The sequence below is a fragment of the Drosophila miranda genome, chromosome 3 (genome assembly GCF_003369915.1).
Source record: "Drosophila miranda strain MSH22 chromosome 3, D.miranda_PacBio2.1, whole genome shotgun sequence".
Taxonomy (NCBI): Eukaryota; Metazoa; Arthropoda; class Insecta; order Diptera; family Drosophilidae; genus Drosophila; species Drosophila miranda.
Window position 1 is genome coordinate 13,676,819 of NC_046676.1, and position 15,834 is coordinate 13,692,652.

Consider the following 15,834-nt stretch of genomic DNA (forward strand, 5'->3'; position numbering starts at 1 on the left):
GTTGGGTTGGTTAATAAAAAGAGAACGAGAAATCGGAAATTAATGTAAGAGTATTGTTCTACATGTCAATGTTGAAACATAGTTTTGCTACATTCAGCTGTGCCCAAAAGTATGCTCTTTAACAGAGCGTCCAATCTAACAGCAGAATGAATTCCATGTTCAATTGAAACCTTTTTATACCCGATACTCAAAATGAGTATTGGGGTATATTAGATTTGTGGTAAAAGTGGATGTGTGTAACGTCCAGAAGGAATCGTTTCCGACCCCATAAAGTAAATATATTCTTGATCAGCATCAATAGCCAAGTCGATTGAGCCCTGTCTGTCTGTCCGTCTGTCCGTCCGTCCGTCTGTCCGTCCCCTTCAGCGCCTAGTGCTCAAAGACTATAAGAGCTAGAGCAACGATGTTTTGGATCCAGACTTCTGTGATATGTCACTGCTACAAAAATATTTCAAAACTTCGCCCCGCCCACTTCCGCCCCCACAAAGGACGAAAATCTGTGGCATCCACATTTTTAAAGATACGATAAAACCAAAAACGAAGAATCGTAGAAAATGACTATATGTTCTAGAGTGTAAAATCTCAACCAGATCGTATAATTATTATAGCCAGAATCAAGAAAACAATTTCATTCTTTTTCGCTCTGTCTCTCTCTAACACACAGGTTTCATGGTCGGTTTTGCCAATTGCAAAATATGAGTTCAAGGATCTCAGAACCTATAAGAGCCAGAGCAACCAAATTTGGTATCCACACTCCTGTGATATCGGACCTTGACCGTTTTGTGTCCAAATTTCGCCACACCCTCTTCCGCCCCCGCAAAGGACGAAAATCTGGGGCATCCTCAAATCTCAGAGACTATTAAGGCTAGAGTAACCAAATTTGGTATCCGCACTTCTGTTAGATCTCACTATAAAACGTATATCTCAGAATTTCGCCCCACCCCCTTCCGCCCCCACAAAGGACGAAAATATGTTGCATCCACAATATAGCACATTCGAGAAAACTAAAAACGCAGAATCATAGATAATGACCATATCTATCAGATGGCTGAATCTGGATCAGATCGGATCATTTTTGTAGCCAAAAGCAAGAAATCAATTTGCAGTGGCCACGCAGCGCCCGACGACAAGCTCAGACTGATTTTCTGTCTCTCTCTTTGTCGTGTCGTTTAATATTAGCGGCGTCTGCCGGAGGAGAGCTATACTGACTAAGTATCGGGTATAAATGTAGAGTTGCGGTCTCCGCAGCAACTCACAACGTTCCCCCTCGTTTCGTTTTAAAATAGTTCTTAAATAATTAAGTAAAATTTGTCAAATTAGCCAATTTTGTAGAAAATAAATCAATTGATTGTATACAATTATTTGTTCATCAAAAATCTCCTTTTACAAAAGTACTTGCTGTGCCAATACTTCAGGTTCGTGTTTGCTTGTAGAAATTAATTAATATTTATTCATTATTCATTTCAACCCACCCCCTTCCGCCCCCACAAAGGACGAAAATATGTTGCATCCACAATATTGCACATTCGAGAAAACTAAAAACGCAGAGTCATAGATAATGACCATATCTATGAGATGGCTGAATCTGGATCAGATCGGATCATTTTTGTAGCCAAAAGCAAGAAATCAATTTGCAGTGGCTACGCAGCGCCCGACGACAAGCTCAGACTGATTTTCTGTCTCTCTCTTTGTCATGTCGTTTAATATTAGCGGCGTCTGCCGGAGGAGAGCCATACTGACTAACTATCGGGTATAAATGTAGAGTTGCGGTCTCCGCAGCAACTCACAACGTTCCCCCTCGTTTCGTTTTAAAATAGTTCTTAAATAATTTAGTACAATTTGTCAAATTAGCCAATTTTGTAGAAAATAAATCAATTTATTGTATACAATTATTTGTTCATCGAAAATCTCCTTGTACAAAAGTACTTGCTGTGCCAATACTTCAGGTTCGTGTTTGCTTGTAGAAATTAATTAATATTTATTCATTATTCATTTCATTATTATTATTCATTAATATTTGTTTAATTAAATCAATAATAGCTCATAGATACTACAACGTCGGCATAAGTATTTTGACAAAGCTCTACGCAACGTTTAGCTTTGAATTTCGACGAATTGCTACATGTAAAAGCTCTCTTATCTGATTTACCGTTAAGTAGATGAATGCATAAAGTAGATTGCAAATTATCTTCGTAGTTGCACTTTGAGTTTTCTTAATATGCTTCTTATTCTCATTCGTAAGCTGAGCTTAGCTGGACATAAGTATTTTGTCAGAACTTCAATTAATTTGCATTGATCTGCTGTCGCTAGAAAGCGAGACCATTGTTGCGGTTTATCGCAGTTTAGAGATTGTATTTACTGATAAAAATTATTTTCGTTCAATAATTTGTTTAATATGGTTAAAAAAAATGAATTGAGTGAGTCTCTTAGAAATGAAATAATAGTGAAGTTTAACTCTGGTATTTCAGTGCAAAATATCAGTAGATTATGCAATATTTCACGTCAGACAATATATTACCAAATAAACAAATATAAAAAAACCCACACTACAAAAAACGTTTCACGATGTGGCAGACCACGAAAGACAACTGCCAAGGCAGACACTTTCATTTTGCGGAAATTTAAGCATGATGTCTTGAAAACTCCTCGATCGGTTGCCAGTGAATTAAAGGAAACTGAAAATGTTGATGTCAGTGAACGGACAATTCGTAGACGACTTAAGGAAGCTAACTATGGTACATATATTGCCAGAGCTATACCTCAAGTAACTCAGCGTAATAAGCTAAAGCGCCTTGAGTTTGCCAAAAAATTTATCGGCAAACCATTTTCATTTTGGAAAAATGTTTTATGGAGCGATGAAAGTGCTTTCCAGTTTCACGGCTCAAAAAAGAAAGTTTTCGTAAGAATTCTGAAAGAACGTCGCAAAAAAGTGGCACCCATATGTGAAAGAGCGAGCCATGGAGGTGGGACCGTAATGTTTTGGGGATGCGTCGCCTACAATGGCTTGGGAAATTTAGTGCCTGTGGATGGCAGCATGAATAAAGAGAAATATTTGGAAGTGCTAAACGATCACGCTTTCCCCTCTGGAGATAATTTGATTGGGGAGTCCTTTACATTCCAACAGGACAACGCCCCGTGCCATAAAGCTAATGTCGTTACCCAATTCTTGAAGGACATTGGGGTTAATACTTTGGACTGGCCGCCGCAGAGCCCAGATTTAAACATTATTGAGAATCTCTGGTCGTACATAAAAAGGAACCGGACTCCAGATTTGACAAGGAACCGTGAGGATACAATCTCAGAGGTGAAATCACTCTGGAGAGAAATTCCATTGTCTTATATCCACAGCTTAGTGGAATCAGTTCCGAGACGTCTGCAAAAGGTGATAGAGGCAAAGGGAGGATATATATTTTACTGATTCATTATAAAAAGTTACTTCGTTCCATTCGTTTTTGTTTTTTTTTCACATTTTATAAAATGTCAAAATACTTATGCCACCGTCTGTTTACGAATAATTAATTTTCATTTCAGAATAAACGCACTTATCATACTTTTTGTACATATTTTTATAAGCTTAATATAACACCTATCTACGATAAATAAATATACTTTCTACTTTAAAAAAATCAAAAGTTACAACCAAATATGCTGGGTATAATTTTTGTCAAAATACTTATGCCGACGTGTGTATATTTCCTCTTTCTGTTTTAGTCATACCAACCCCCTTTCTTTTCTGTTTCTCAAACAAACACATACTCATAGTAATATTAGTTGATTAACAGAACAAATAGAATAACCTTTAGACCCGCGTCATAACCGCACAGTAAAGTGAGTCAAGTTTTGTCCCTTGGCTAGGCCAGAACTAGTGTAATTCGATTCACCAATTACCGACAGGGGCATGTCATAAAGAACTACCATGTTAATTGAGAGATTGATAGTGTTATTTAAAGCGTTTGCCGAAAAGCGATTGCTGACTACCAGAAAACAGCACAGACAAACACACCCACGCACACACACACAAACTAGTTGGCTGAAGAAAGTTAAGGTAAGATAAGCTATCGATGGGGTTATCGGTAGGAAACATTTGTCACCTCCATAGTACGTATAATCAGACCTCGAAGTAGAACAAACAGTTTGAAAGTAATAGCCGAGGAGCACAGTTAATCGGGATCATGTTTTTGGTTGCAATTGCCATCATTTTGGCCACCATTTTGGTGTTCAAAGGTGTCAAGATATTCAACTACATAGACCACATGGCTGGCATTATGGAAATGATACCAGGACCAACGCCCTACCCCTTTGTGGGCAATATATTTCAGTTCGGTCTGAAGCCAGCGGGTGAGTACCATTCCATCCGCCTGCCTATATTTATGTACTCTTGAAGGTTCGTTGGATAATAGCTTTTTTCTGATCGAATTTAACATGTGCTGAGATGGGAATTGTGCATTTTATTCATAAAAAGTGCATTCGATTTCTTCCGGGACTGGGATGTACGCTTCGCTTTTAGCTTAACGATTTGTTTTTGATTTTCTCGCTGCATTGTATGTTTTCGTACTTGTTGCAATTTTCATCAAGTTCTCGGCGCTTTTCCCAAGTGCTTTTCCACGGCACAGCTGAATAATTCGGTATTGTTTTCCCTTTGCCATGCACGTGCCTAAAGCAATCATTCCAAATGCACAATGGCCTGGGACTTGCACAGAGAATGGATGCTGCACATCAACTGATAGTTTTGCATGGTCGGATGGTTGCTTCCCGGCAGAGCCTGTTGTCCATTGTTGCCAGCCAGCTTAGATTGCTCTTCAATTGGATTCGGCTCCTCAAATGCATGAACCGTGAAGAAAAGTGAAAAGCGAGTGTATTCACCAGTTGAGGCTCAACTTCAATCATTTTCCATTGCACTTTTTGATGCATTTAATGAGCTCCAACCATTCCATAGCGACTTCAATTTATAACCATATAATATTTTGGGGCTCAAACTTAATCAGGGTGACTTGAGGTTGCCCAAACCTGCAGGCTGCATTCACATGTTGGATATTTCGTTTCGAACATTGGGATATGGGTTCACAACTGCCGCAGTCAAGTGACAGCTACCTGACATGTATATGTGGATGCAGATGTACAAATCCAGAACACAATCTCAAGTGCAGTTTCCACAACATACTTGTGATGGAAAATTAAACTTTGTAGTGCCTAACATTCTGGCTGCATGTTACTTTTTCCACAGAGTATCCAAAAAAGGTTTTGCAGTATTGTCGGAAATATGATTTTCAGGGATTTCGTTCACTGGTCTTCCTGCAGTATCACATGATGCTTAGTGATCCAGCGGAAATTCAGGTGAGTACCCTCTCCCACACACACTCACACTCCACATTTACGAGTATGGCATTGTGTTCGACTTGCAGAACATTTTGTCGAGTTCATCTCTGCTGTACAAGGAGCACTTATACTCCTTTTTACGACCCTGGCTTGGCGATGGCCTCCTAACCAGTTCCGGTGCCCGTTGGCTGAAGCATCAAAAGCTCTATATGCCGGCCTTTGAACGGTCGGCCATTGAGGGCTATCTGCGTGTGGTTCATCGAACAGGCGGCAAATTTGTGCAGAGGCTCAATGAACTGACAGAGACGCTGGAGATTTTCGACGCCCAGGAGCTGGTGGCCAAATGTACTCTGGATATTGTGTGTGGTAAGTGAAGGATTCGCTTTCGAACAGAGCAGAGCAGAGCAGGGCGACCCACGGAAAACTTTGCACATTTGTCATGTCGGAGTTTTCTGGGGCAGAGCCTCGCTCTCCTGCGTTTGGGGGCTCCGCTCGTTTATTTTTTTTGTAATTTATTATGAACGTTTTACAAAGAAGATTTATTGCATAGAAAATGGCTACAAGTGCCGCAGATTGTAGGAAAAAGTTTTGGCCGCTCGCAAAACCTGCGGTTGAGGTACATTCCCTTTTCCTCTCCACAATACGAAACATTTTGATATTCTACGGTTAAGATGGTTTTTGAAATATTCCTTGACTAACTGGGAGTAATTTATTAACCATTTTGAAGTTTCGTCTAGCTTCGTTTAGCCTCTACTTGACCATACTCAAGCCTTAAGTTCTGCCTTTTCTGTTCCCTCTGTTCTTTTACTCAGAGAACGCCACTGGTCTGGTCAGCAACTCACTCAACGATGAGCCGTCCGATTTGCATGGGGCCATCAAGGAGTAAGTATAATCTCCGTCAGGTCATCCGCCGAGAGTCGAGTCCCTTTTACAGTCCGTACTCATCCCTAGTCTCTGCGATGTCGTCCAGGAGCGCACCTTCAGCATCGTGAAGCGTTTCGATGCCCTCTTCCGCCTCACGTCGTACTACATGAAGCAGCGAAGAGCACTGTCTCTGCTCCGCAGGGAAATCTACCGAGTAAGTACCTCAGTACAAGGGATTGCCTGGGTGTGCTTTAATATTCAATATTTTCCTTTAGATTATCACGCAGCGACGCCAACAACTGGCGGATGAGAACACTTGTGGGGAAAGGACACAACAAATCAATAAACCATTCCTCGATGTCCTCCTGGCTGCTAAGCTAGACGGGCGTGCCCTTAAGGAACGAGAGATTATAGAGGAAATATCCACATTTATATTTGCAGTAAGTGCTCCAAGCCAAGTGATCTTCAGTTTCGATAAATGGTTTTCATTGATATAGGGCCACGATCCAGTTGCTGCCGCCATTTCCTTCACCCTGTACACACTCTCCCGGCACACGGAGATTCAGCAAAGAGTTTTCGAGGAGCAGCAGCGCATCTTTGGCCAGGATCTCACGGCAGAAGCGGATATAGGCAGGCTGGATCAGATGCGCTACCTGGAGCTGGTCATACGCGAGACACTGCGTCTGTACCCGTCCGTCCCGCTGATAGCGAGAACCAACCGCAAACCCATCGATATCAGTGAGTAGTTGGACATGGAATCAAAGTCCTATGGAGAAACATTTCATTCTACGTTCCCCCACTTGCAGACGGCACCAAGGTGGCGAAACGCACCACGGTCATTATGTGTCTGATTGCCATGGGTTACAATGAGAAGTACTTCGAGGAGCCGTGCGTCTTCCGCCCAGAGAGATTCGAGACTGCAGGCGCAGATGTCGGCATCGAAGCCTTCAAGAGTGTCCCCTTCAGTGCTGGGCCCAGGCGTTGCATTGGTAGGGTTCTCTTCCTAAGAACCAACCTTATCAACTGACTAACTCAATCATTTATCCGTTTTTTAGCCGAAAAGTTTGCCATGTATCAGCTTAAGGCCCTGCTATCTCAGTTGGTGCGCAACTTCGAGATCCTGCCCGCTGTAAATGGCTTGTCTTCGGGCATCAACGATCACTCCCAGGTAGAGTGTGTTCCCCAGAGCGAGTACGATCCAGTGCTGAATATTCGGGTGACTCTCAAGTCGGAGAATGGCATACAAATCAGGCTGGGCAAACGAGCATTTGTGGAGTGATTTAACCCAAAGCGTTATAGACTAAAAAATTAAATTATATCCATACTAAAAATGTCAAGGCCAATGTATCCCGGTTTGGTCTACAGACTTAGTCTATTCTCAGACATTGCAAAGCATTGTTTGCCATAAACCATCAAAGTTAACTTGGAAAATATTTCATTTTGATTAGCACTCCATTAAATAGTCGCTGCTAATGAATATTCATTTGGAGATTTGGCAGTTTCGTTTTATATTTTTGTTTTATTGCATAATTCACACAACCTACATACATACATATGTGCATAAAGGTATTTGATAATCCCAAAGACAGCTTACCAGTTCATAAAATAACCCACAGAATAGCACCATCTTGGCTGACCTTTACTTGGGTCGGTTGGAGTGTGGCACATCATTATCAGACTTAAAATCGGAATCTTCTGGGTGGAATCATTATTCATTCATGATAAATGTGGAGAAGAAGAGAGTAATAAAACGAGGGGGAACGTTGTGAGTTGCTGCGGAGACCGCAACTCTACATTTATACCCGATACTTAGTCAGTATGGCTCTCCTCCGGCAGACGCCGCTAATATTAAACGACACGACAAAGAGAGAGACAGAAAATCAGTCTGAGCTTGTCGTCGGGCGCTGCGTGGCCACTGCAAATTGATTTCTTGCTTTTGGCTACAAAAATGATCCGATCTGATCCAGATTCAGCCATCTGATAGATATGGTCATTATCTATGATTCTGCGTTTTTAGTTTTCTCGAATGTGCAATATTGTGGATGCCACAGATTTTCGTCCTTTGTGGGGGCGGAAGTGGGCGGGGCGAAGTTTTGAAATATTTTTGTAGCAGTGACATATCACAGAAGTCTGGATCCAAAACATCGTTGCTCTAGCTCTTATAGTCTTTGAGCACTAGGCGCTGAAGGGGACGGACAGACGGACGGACGGACAGACGGACAGACGGACAGACAGACAGGGCTCAATCGACCCAGCTATTGATGCTGATCAAGAATATATATACTTTATGGGGTCGGAAACGATTCCTTCTGGACGTTACACACATCCACTTTTACCACAAATCTAATATACCCCAATACTCATTTTGAGTTTCGGGTATAAAAAGTCCTTATATCTAAAATTCGACATATATTAGGCACCCATCCTTCAGGCACCCCAATCGCGACAGGTTACTTTACCCCTTAGTCAGTCATAACATACTCGTATTTACGATTCTGGCTTTGTCACCTCGAAGCGAATCTAATTAAATCTAAATGTATCAGATAGCCAGATTGGTCAAGACAAAGGGGAACACTTTTTAAACTCCTAACCCAAGTAAAATAGAAATGTCTAGGAATCTGAAATCTGCAATTATTACCAGAATATTTTAGTTACAATGCTTTCACATTCACCGGGATTACATCCACGGTATGTGTGTAATAACAGCCGTGGGCATCACCTTTAAAGCTATTTTTGTTTGATATATCACATTGAATAATTATATTTCAGCTCAGATAATTGTATTTATTTTTACATCATGCTGTTCGGATCCTAACTAAGAAGCAGTAACTAAGGAAATTCCGAGTCCAAACTTGCTGTTCCGAGACGTTCCGAAGTCAGAGTCGAGTATGCGCCTATTCCTTGCTGGGGTGGGCCTCGATCCAAGCCAGAGACTTCAGGATGGCCTCTGGGATTGGTGGGGCGACGGGCAGAAGATCGCTAGAGGGCTGGTAGCCATTCTCATCGGCCTTGTAGGCGACGCGAACGTGGACACCCTCGGGGGAGACCCACTCGAAGACGCCATCAATGTTGCCGTGCACATCGCCGCTGGCCTGGGAGGCAGAACCGTCGCTCAGGGACACCACTGTCTTGAAGCCATCGGGATTCACCTCATTGACCAGCTCCTTGACCTCGGCATTCTCGTTAGCGGCCACAAGGGCGGCAAGGGCGCAGACAAGCAGCTGCAAGGGTTGATTATGATTACCTGGTCCTATGTAACGCTATCCAGGCTTGGAGATACTTACGATCTTGAACATTTTGATTTGGACTCTGATTTGATTGTCTGACTAGAGAACTTGTGAGACTGATGCCAAAATAAATGCGATTATCGCTTTTATACGCTAAAGTCAACCTTCAAGCTCGAGCTCGAGGCTGATGCAACCCGTTTTCAATTAACATTTCGGTTTCGTTTCCCATAATCTTTACCAGATTATCATATGTGTAGAGTTTAGACGATTAGGACAATAAAAACTGTGTGCTGCACTTTTTTGTACTCTTCTATGCAAATTACCTCCATTATTATTCTGAAAATATTATCTGAGCAGGTTCTGTGATCCATTTAAAGCGACTTCCAGTGGCAGTTTAGATATTTCGTTGATTATAATCCGCCGCATGATTATCCAGACTATATCGGAAATTTTAAGCAAGCTCGTGCAGACAGTAATTAATTCATAAGAAAGTCAATATTCCAGTTTAGAATTGTAAAATGCTCGATCTAGTTGTTGCGTCAGATTTAACATATATTTTATAAAATACCTACAATTTTTACTCAAAATGAATTTGAAAACCTCTCCATAGCATATTTTTTGGAGCTCTTTTAATTTTCGACGGTAGGACTAAAAAAATATATGTTCAAAACTTTTAAAATGTCTTCAAATATACAAAATTAGTGCACTTCACCCGTTTTTCTACTTTTGACAAATGTACTGTTTATCAATTTCGAGCTTTAAATTAATCAATATTGAAATATCATTATTAAAACCCACATTAATTGCGAGATTTTCTATTGAATATTCCTAAGAAATATACGTGTTGATTATAGGTATCCCCGAAATTTTGGAAACTAAGAATCGCCTGGACTATAAATCGATTAACGATTGATCGTTGGACATAGTCAGAAATGCGTTTGGGACTCTAAAACATTATCCTACCAAACATACCATGTTGTATATGGCTTAGTCGTTGACAACTACTTCCAATTTTGTACTTTCCTATATACTAAGTATAATGGTATGCTTTACACTTCGACGTAAAGCAATGTGCATACGTTTATGGGAACATTATCTGAGAAAGACTTAGAATTCCTGTGGTCCATTTATTATTACCTAAATTGTTTCCTTAATTTTTGCCTCCTGTAAAGTTTCATTCTATTTAAAAATTTATTTCGATTGTTTTCTTTAGAAAATATTATTTATTTTCAGTGTGCTGTTCATATTCTAAGTTGTATGCAGTGAGTCGGGATAATCCAAGCCCAGACTTTCTGCTTCGAGTCGAAGTGATGTCCTTGTCGATGATGTGCCTATTCCTTGCTGGGGTGGGCCTCGATCCAAGCCAGAGACTTCAGGATGGCCTCTGGGATTGGTGGGGCGACGGGCAGAAGATCGCTAGAGGGCTGGTAGCCATTCTCATCGGCCTTGTAGGCGACGCGAACGTGGACACCCTCGGGGGAGACCCACTCAAAGACGCCATCAATGTTGCCGTGCACATCGCCGCTGGCCTGGGAGGCAGAACCGTCGCTCAGGGACACCACTGTCTTGAAGCCATCGGGATTCACCTCATTGACCAGCTCCTTGACCTCAGCATTCTCGTTGGCGGCCACAAGGGCGGCAAGGGCGCAGACAAGCAGCTGCAAGGGATATCCGTTATTCGAATTGTTCCAAAAGCGCTGGTGGGAACAGGAATACTTACGATCTTGAACATTTTGATTTTGTTTCAGGCAATAGAACTTGTGAGACTGATGATGATATGAGACCAAGCATCGCTTTTTATAGGCCGAAATCAAGCCGCGGAACTCGAAGCTGATGCAACCCGTTTTAAATTAGCATTTATTTTTAGCATAAGCGGTGCCCGCCCATATGGCCTGAAGTATCATATGCAAATCTTCCTGATGTTTAATCGTATTCTAAAATCATTCTTCATCCACGTGATGTGCAATGTCCAGAAGAGCGAGCGCATTAGCAAGCTCCATATTTAATCATCTGAAATATAAGCTTGAATCGAACGGACACAGTCTTTTTCTATGACATACATGCATTTGAAAAATTTTCTATTAAATATGGTTTCATTCATATAGATATGCTTTTTTAAAAACTAATTAAAGATCAGAATCAAAATTTCTCTTTAAAGTAATTGCGTAGCATATTTTTCGGGGTCTTCGAAACCTTAATTCGAGTATGAAATCATGACAACTCTGTCAGAAAGCTGCATTTTTGTTAAAGTTAAAAGCTATTAGGTGTGTTTCAGAAATATTTGATACTCTGAAAATTAAATTGGGAGTTTACTGGTTTCATTTGGTCTGATTATGAATAGAGGGAGGAGCTCTTTCCTACTTCTATGTTTGCTATAAAAGTATATACATATTCGAATCAAAAGTCTTTACTAGCTAGGAGAACGAGTTTTTTTTTAAGGATTTATTCCATTTCTCGTGTTAGGAAATCATTTTAGGTGACAAATATTATGACTTATTGGACTTACGTTGCCAGGTACTCATAATTTAGGTTTACGGCTTAGGGTTGTTCGGAAAGATAAGCAAATGTCATCCCAATATACCTTGATAGGCTTTTACCATAATCTTCATTTCTGCTACGCAACTCTTCTACGTCTCTAGTTATAAGTAATTTGATACCCAATTGACAAGTTCTCTAGTTCAAGGACAGAACACAGGTTACTCTACTGCACCTTCCCTGCATTATCGCTATTAAAGCATGTCTCATTTTACCTTCTATTCAGAAGCTTAATACCCGTTTTTTGACATTTGTTTCGCTGTTGTTGAGAGGAGAATTTATTGGCGCAGTATTGGCTAGCTTTATGGATATGTCCGCCATCGAAGCCCGAAATAAAAAGCTTTTCTCGAGTTATTGTGAGAAACAAATGGATTAAGAATCATATATAAAGACTGTGCTCGAACAGAGTTAGTTATCAGTCAACGTTCGTTCACGGAAAGACAGAAATCAAGGATCAAAAATGTTCAAGTTTGTAAGTTGCTCAAATGATTACTTTTGGACTCAAGGACTCAACTACTCACGGACCCTTTACTTACATATTGGCCGTTTAGGTAATGGTCTTCGCAGTTTTGGGATTGGCAGCCGCCGTTGCTCCCGTTTCGCGCTCGGACGATGTCCACGCCGAGGTCAAGGTCCTCAGCTCGGACGTTCGTGCCGATGGCTTCGACACCGATCTCGTGGTTGATAACAGCATTCAGCAAGCCGCCAGCGGTGACATCCATGGAAATGCCCACGGTAGCTTCAGCTGGATCTCGCCCGAGGGCGAGCACGTTGATATCAAGTATGTGGCCGATGAGAACGGCTACCAGCCCGTGGGTGCCGTGCTCCCCACTCCACCACCAATTCCAGAGGCTATTGTCCGTGCCCTTGCCTGGCTGGAGGCTCACCCCCAAGCTCCGGAGCACGGAGCTCATCATTAAGGCTACCGCTGGATATGGATCGATCAACGGACTGTCCTATGGATGCATATCTCCCTAGTTGTGTAGCCGTACTACTTGATTTCCAGAAAAATACATGCATATGCCTAAAGCAGTAAAAAAACATTTCATTTTAAATTGGAAAAACCGAACGGGAACGTTGAGAGCTGCGGCAAGGGCCGGGGCTCTACTTTTATACCAGGTACTCAGTCAGTACTATATATGTGGTTTTATGATCTATGAAATCTGTACAATATTTATTAGAGTAATTATACGTAAGCGCTGGAACTGGTATCTACTCCCTCTCTCTGTCATTTGATTAAGGCGGTAAAATGGCAGTTGCACTTGGTTTGAAACTTACTATTTACTCACTACTACTAATACTTAGTACAGTTGACTACGGATTGGAGCTCAATTTGACAAGTCCAATAGGTCGTAGGACTGTATTAATCCTGGCGGATTTTCTAGCAAGGAATTTTACAAATAAATGTGTAACTTACCCATAAATAAGTAGCCAATACTAGCTTCTGTGCCAACAGCTTATACAACTTTGCTACCTCTCAAGCCCATAGCTCAGGAATATATTCCCCGATTTCAGTATATTTAGTCTAGTAACTGTGCGTTAATTAATTAAACGATCGATTAATTGTATGAAGAATTAAGCAAAAAATAAATGTTTTCGTATCGTAACATGTTACAATTTTAAATGACAATGAATTTGGCTCTTTCTGATGAGTTTCAAACTTCATGTATTTTGTAGGTTCGATGAACGTGTTAATATATTGCAAGCTTAAGGTCCATAGACCGATTGTTTCTATAGAAACTATACAAAATATGACACTTTTCGTGTTAAGGATGGTTGGATGATGTTCATCTAAGAATTGCATAAATAAATATGTTTATACCTGTGTAAGTTAGATTATAAACAGATTGAGAGGGATGTAGAACTTGTTAAATTTAATTCTTCCCACATATATAACCTACTGCACAAACTTAAGAACACCCCCTGCACTACTATGAAAAGAAGAGTGTTATACTCAACTTTTCTATCTGAAAGGGATGAAAGCAAAAATCCCCAAGATTATCTGCTCGAACCCCACGATTCATTTCTTAGATGAATAACCAACATTGGCGGACATGTTCCAAAATCCATGTCAGAAAAGGCGGAAACATCGAGATCAAACAGAAACCACACAATAATTCAACTTAGGCGCTAGGAGGAACATTTGATATAAATCAATGCTTTGATGTTAAGCATCAGATTGCAGAATCTCTGTGCTGCGGAAGATTTGGTTCAAAGTAACGACAGGCAACAGCCAAATCGATTTAGAAGTTAGAAAGAAAGAGGGGAGTTGTTTTTGGGGGCTTGATGAACTTGTTTTGCTTTCGGGATGCTGTCGGACCCGTTTGCACTTTTATTGATGCGATTGTTTCATTTTAGCATCTATTAACAGACTATACGCGTATATAGTATGTGAAACCGTTGTTTGGCATTTGCTCAGCTGTCGCCATGTGACGATTTTTTTGGTGCAACTGTTGTTGTCGGTTTTATGGGTGCGGGCGCATCCAATATGTCATCCCATAACTCAGAAACACAATTGAATGCAAGTTGTAGCAATTTGTTAGGTGAATCAACTGGATTAAGAACCATATAAAAAGACTCGACCCGACCAGAGTCAGATATCAGTCAACGTTCGTTCACGGCACGACAGCAATCAACAACCAAAAATGTTCAAGTTTGTGAGTAGCTCAAAGGACAGCCAGGGGACTCGAAGTTCTAATGGGTGATTCTCCATCTTCTCCGTCTAGGTGATGGTGTTCGCAGTTTTGGGAGTGGCCGCCGCCGGCGTAGCGCATGTTCCCCATCCTCAGGTATCCCACCCAGTGGGACGCTCCGAGGATGTCCATGCCGAGGTCAAGTCCGAGCACAGCGATGTTCGCGCCGACGGCTTCGATGCTGATCTCCTGGTGTCCAACAGCATCCAGCAGGCTTCCAGCGGTGATGTCCATGGCAACATCCACGGCAGCTTCAGCTGGATCTCGCCCGAGGGCGAGCACGTTGAGATCAAGTATGTGGCCGACGAGAATGGCTACCAGCCCGTGGGTGCCGTGCTCCCCACTCCACCACCAATCCCAGAGGCCATTGCCCGTGCCGTTGCCTGGCTGGAGGCGCACCCACAGGCCCCCGAGCCCGTTCACCATTCCCATCACTAAGGCCCCACCCTGAATACCGATCGCACCATGGACTGTTCTCTGGATACCTTTCTTTACCTAGTTTATAAGAGTTCTTCTTGACTTTCAAATACATGCAAATGATTGCTAATGATTACAGTAACGAGATCAAGACTTTGACTTTGCTACTTTCGATTGCAATCAACTGTAGCCTAACGGTTTCGTTTCCGACCTGTCCAACGGGTTTGCTACACTCGAATTTCGCTTTCGATTCTCGCAACTTTTTAGCACAATTAATTGATGTTTTATTGCGTTCAATAAAGATGTCATGTCCGCCAAAATAACACAACATTTTAAGAAAACGTGTTCTTCGGTGCTTTGTAAAAGTAACAGAGGGTATATGAAGTTCAAGAACATATCATGTTCAGGGAAGATCAAGACCTCTGAAACTCCAAGTCATCCCTGGTATTTTTGCTACACATTTGCTGTTACTTTTTTTACTATTGCAACGAGATAAATATGATTCCGAAGTTTTCTTTTCATAGTAGAATTGTCGTAGAAAATTTAAAAACATGTATTATTGTGAAATAGTTTAAACCATAGCGGTATTGGACAGCAATGTAGATTGGAAGATGAAGTGGTTGACATCGTGTTTGAGGATATTTATTTTAGAGAGAGAGGGAGTCTGAGAGGTTAGAGGCCGCTGAGGGTGGAAAAGACAGAGACGAAGAGATGGAGTGAAATAATACAGCGATGTACTCAGGAGAGTACCGCTTAGAGTCTTGGCTCATTTCTGTTCGTCT

At 41.5% G+C, this 15,834-nt stretch overlaps 5 protein-coding genes across 5 annotated transcripts; 3 read left to right on the plus strand and 2 right to left on the minus strand.

Moving 5' to 3' along the window:
* Positions 1-4,138: 4,138 nt before the first annotated feature.
* Positions 4,139-7,687, plus strand: LOC108160346 (probable cytochrome P450 4ad1). The gene is made up of 9 exons (XM_017294291.2): positions 4,139-4,338; positions 5,225-5,334; positions 5,403-5,682; positions 6,129-6,198; positions 6,268-6,394; positions 6,456-6,620; positions 6,678-6,918; positions 6,987-7,169; positions 7,236-7,687. Exons 1-9 carry the CDS (start codon positions 4,173-4,175, stop codon positions 7,457-7,459), a joined length of 1,566 nt encoding a protein of 521 aa, XP_017149780.1. The 5' UTR covers positions 4,139-4,172; the 3' UTR covers positions 7,460-7,687.
* Positions 7,688-8,938: 1,251 nt separating this feature from the next.
* LOC108158295 (larval cuticle protein III/IV) lies at positions 8,939-9,574 on the minus strand. Its single transcript, XM_017290536.2, has 2 exons — positions 9,465-9,574; positions 8,939-9,401 (listed from the first exon to the last, which is right to left on the minus strand). Exons 1-2 carry the CDS (start codon positions 9,474-9,476, stop codon positions 9,075-9,077), a joined length of 339 nt encoding a protein of 112 aa, XP_017146025.1. The 5' UTR covers positions 9,477-9,574; the 3' UTR covers positions 8,939-9,074.
* Positions 9,575-10,614: 1,040 nt separating this feature from the next.
* On the minus strand, positions 10,615-11,235 carry LOC108158286 (larval cuticle protein III/IV). The gene is made up of 2 exons (XM_017290523.2): positions 11,128-11,235; positions 10,615-11,065 (listed from the first exon to the last, which is right to left on the minus strand). The coding sequence occupies exons 1-2, from the start codon at positions 11,137-11,139 to the stop codon at positions 10,739-10,741; spliced, it is 339 nt and encodes a 112-aa protein (XP_017146012.1). The 5' UTR covers positions 11,140-11,235; the 3' UTR covers positions 10,615-10,738.
* A 1,071-nt stretch (positions 11,236-12,306) lies between these two features.
* Positions 12,307-12,983, plus strand: LOC108160939 (larval cuticle protein 2). Its single transcript, XM_017295227.2, has 2 exons — positions 12,307-12,414; positions 12,494-12,983. Exons 1-2 carry the CDS (start codon positions 12,403-12,405, stop codon positions 12,860-12,862), a joined length of 381 nt encoding a protein of 126 aa, XP_017150716.1. The 5' UTR covers positions 12,307-12,402; the 3' UTR covers positions 12,863-12,983.
* A 1,509-nt stretch (positions 12,984-14,492) lies between these two features.
* LOC108160938 (larval cuticle protein 1) lies at positions 14,493-15,197 on the plus strand. The gene is made up of 2 exons (XM_017295226.2): positions 14,493-14,599; positions 14,669-15,197. The coding sequence occupies exons 1-2, from the start codon at positions 14,588-14,590 to the stop codon at positions 15,071-15,073; spliced, it is 417 nt and encodes a 138-aa protein (XP_017150715.1). The 5' UTR covers positions 14,493-14,587; the 3' UTR covers positions 15,074-15,197.
* The last annotated feature ends 637 nt before the right edge of the window (positions 15,198-15,834 follow it).

Bases quoted from the DNA above. Each gene is read 5' to 3' on its own strand.
- LOC108160346 (XM_017294291.2), top strand. From the start codon at position 4,173: ATGTTTTTGGTTGCAATTGCCATCATTTTGGCCACCATTTTGGTGTTC. The intron at 6,395-6,455 runs GTAAGTACCTCA...ATTTTCCTTTAG, and splicing joins TCCGCAGGGAAATCTACCGA to ATTATCACGCAGCGACGCCA. The intron at 7,170-7,235 runs GTAGGGTTCTCT...TCCGTTTTTTAG, and splicing joins TGGGCCCAGGCGTTGCATTG to CCGAAAAGTTTGCCATGTAT.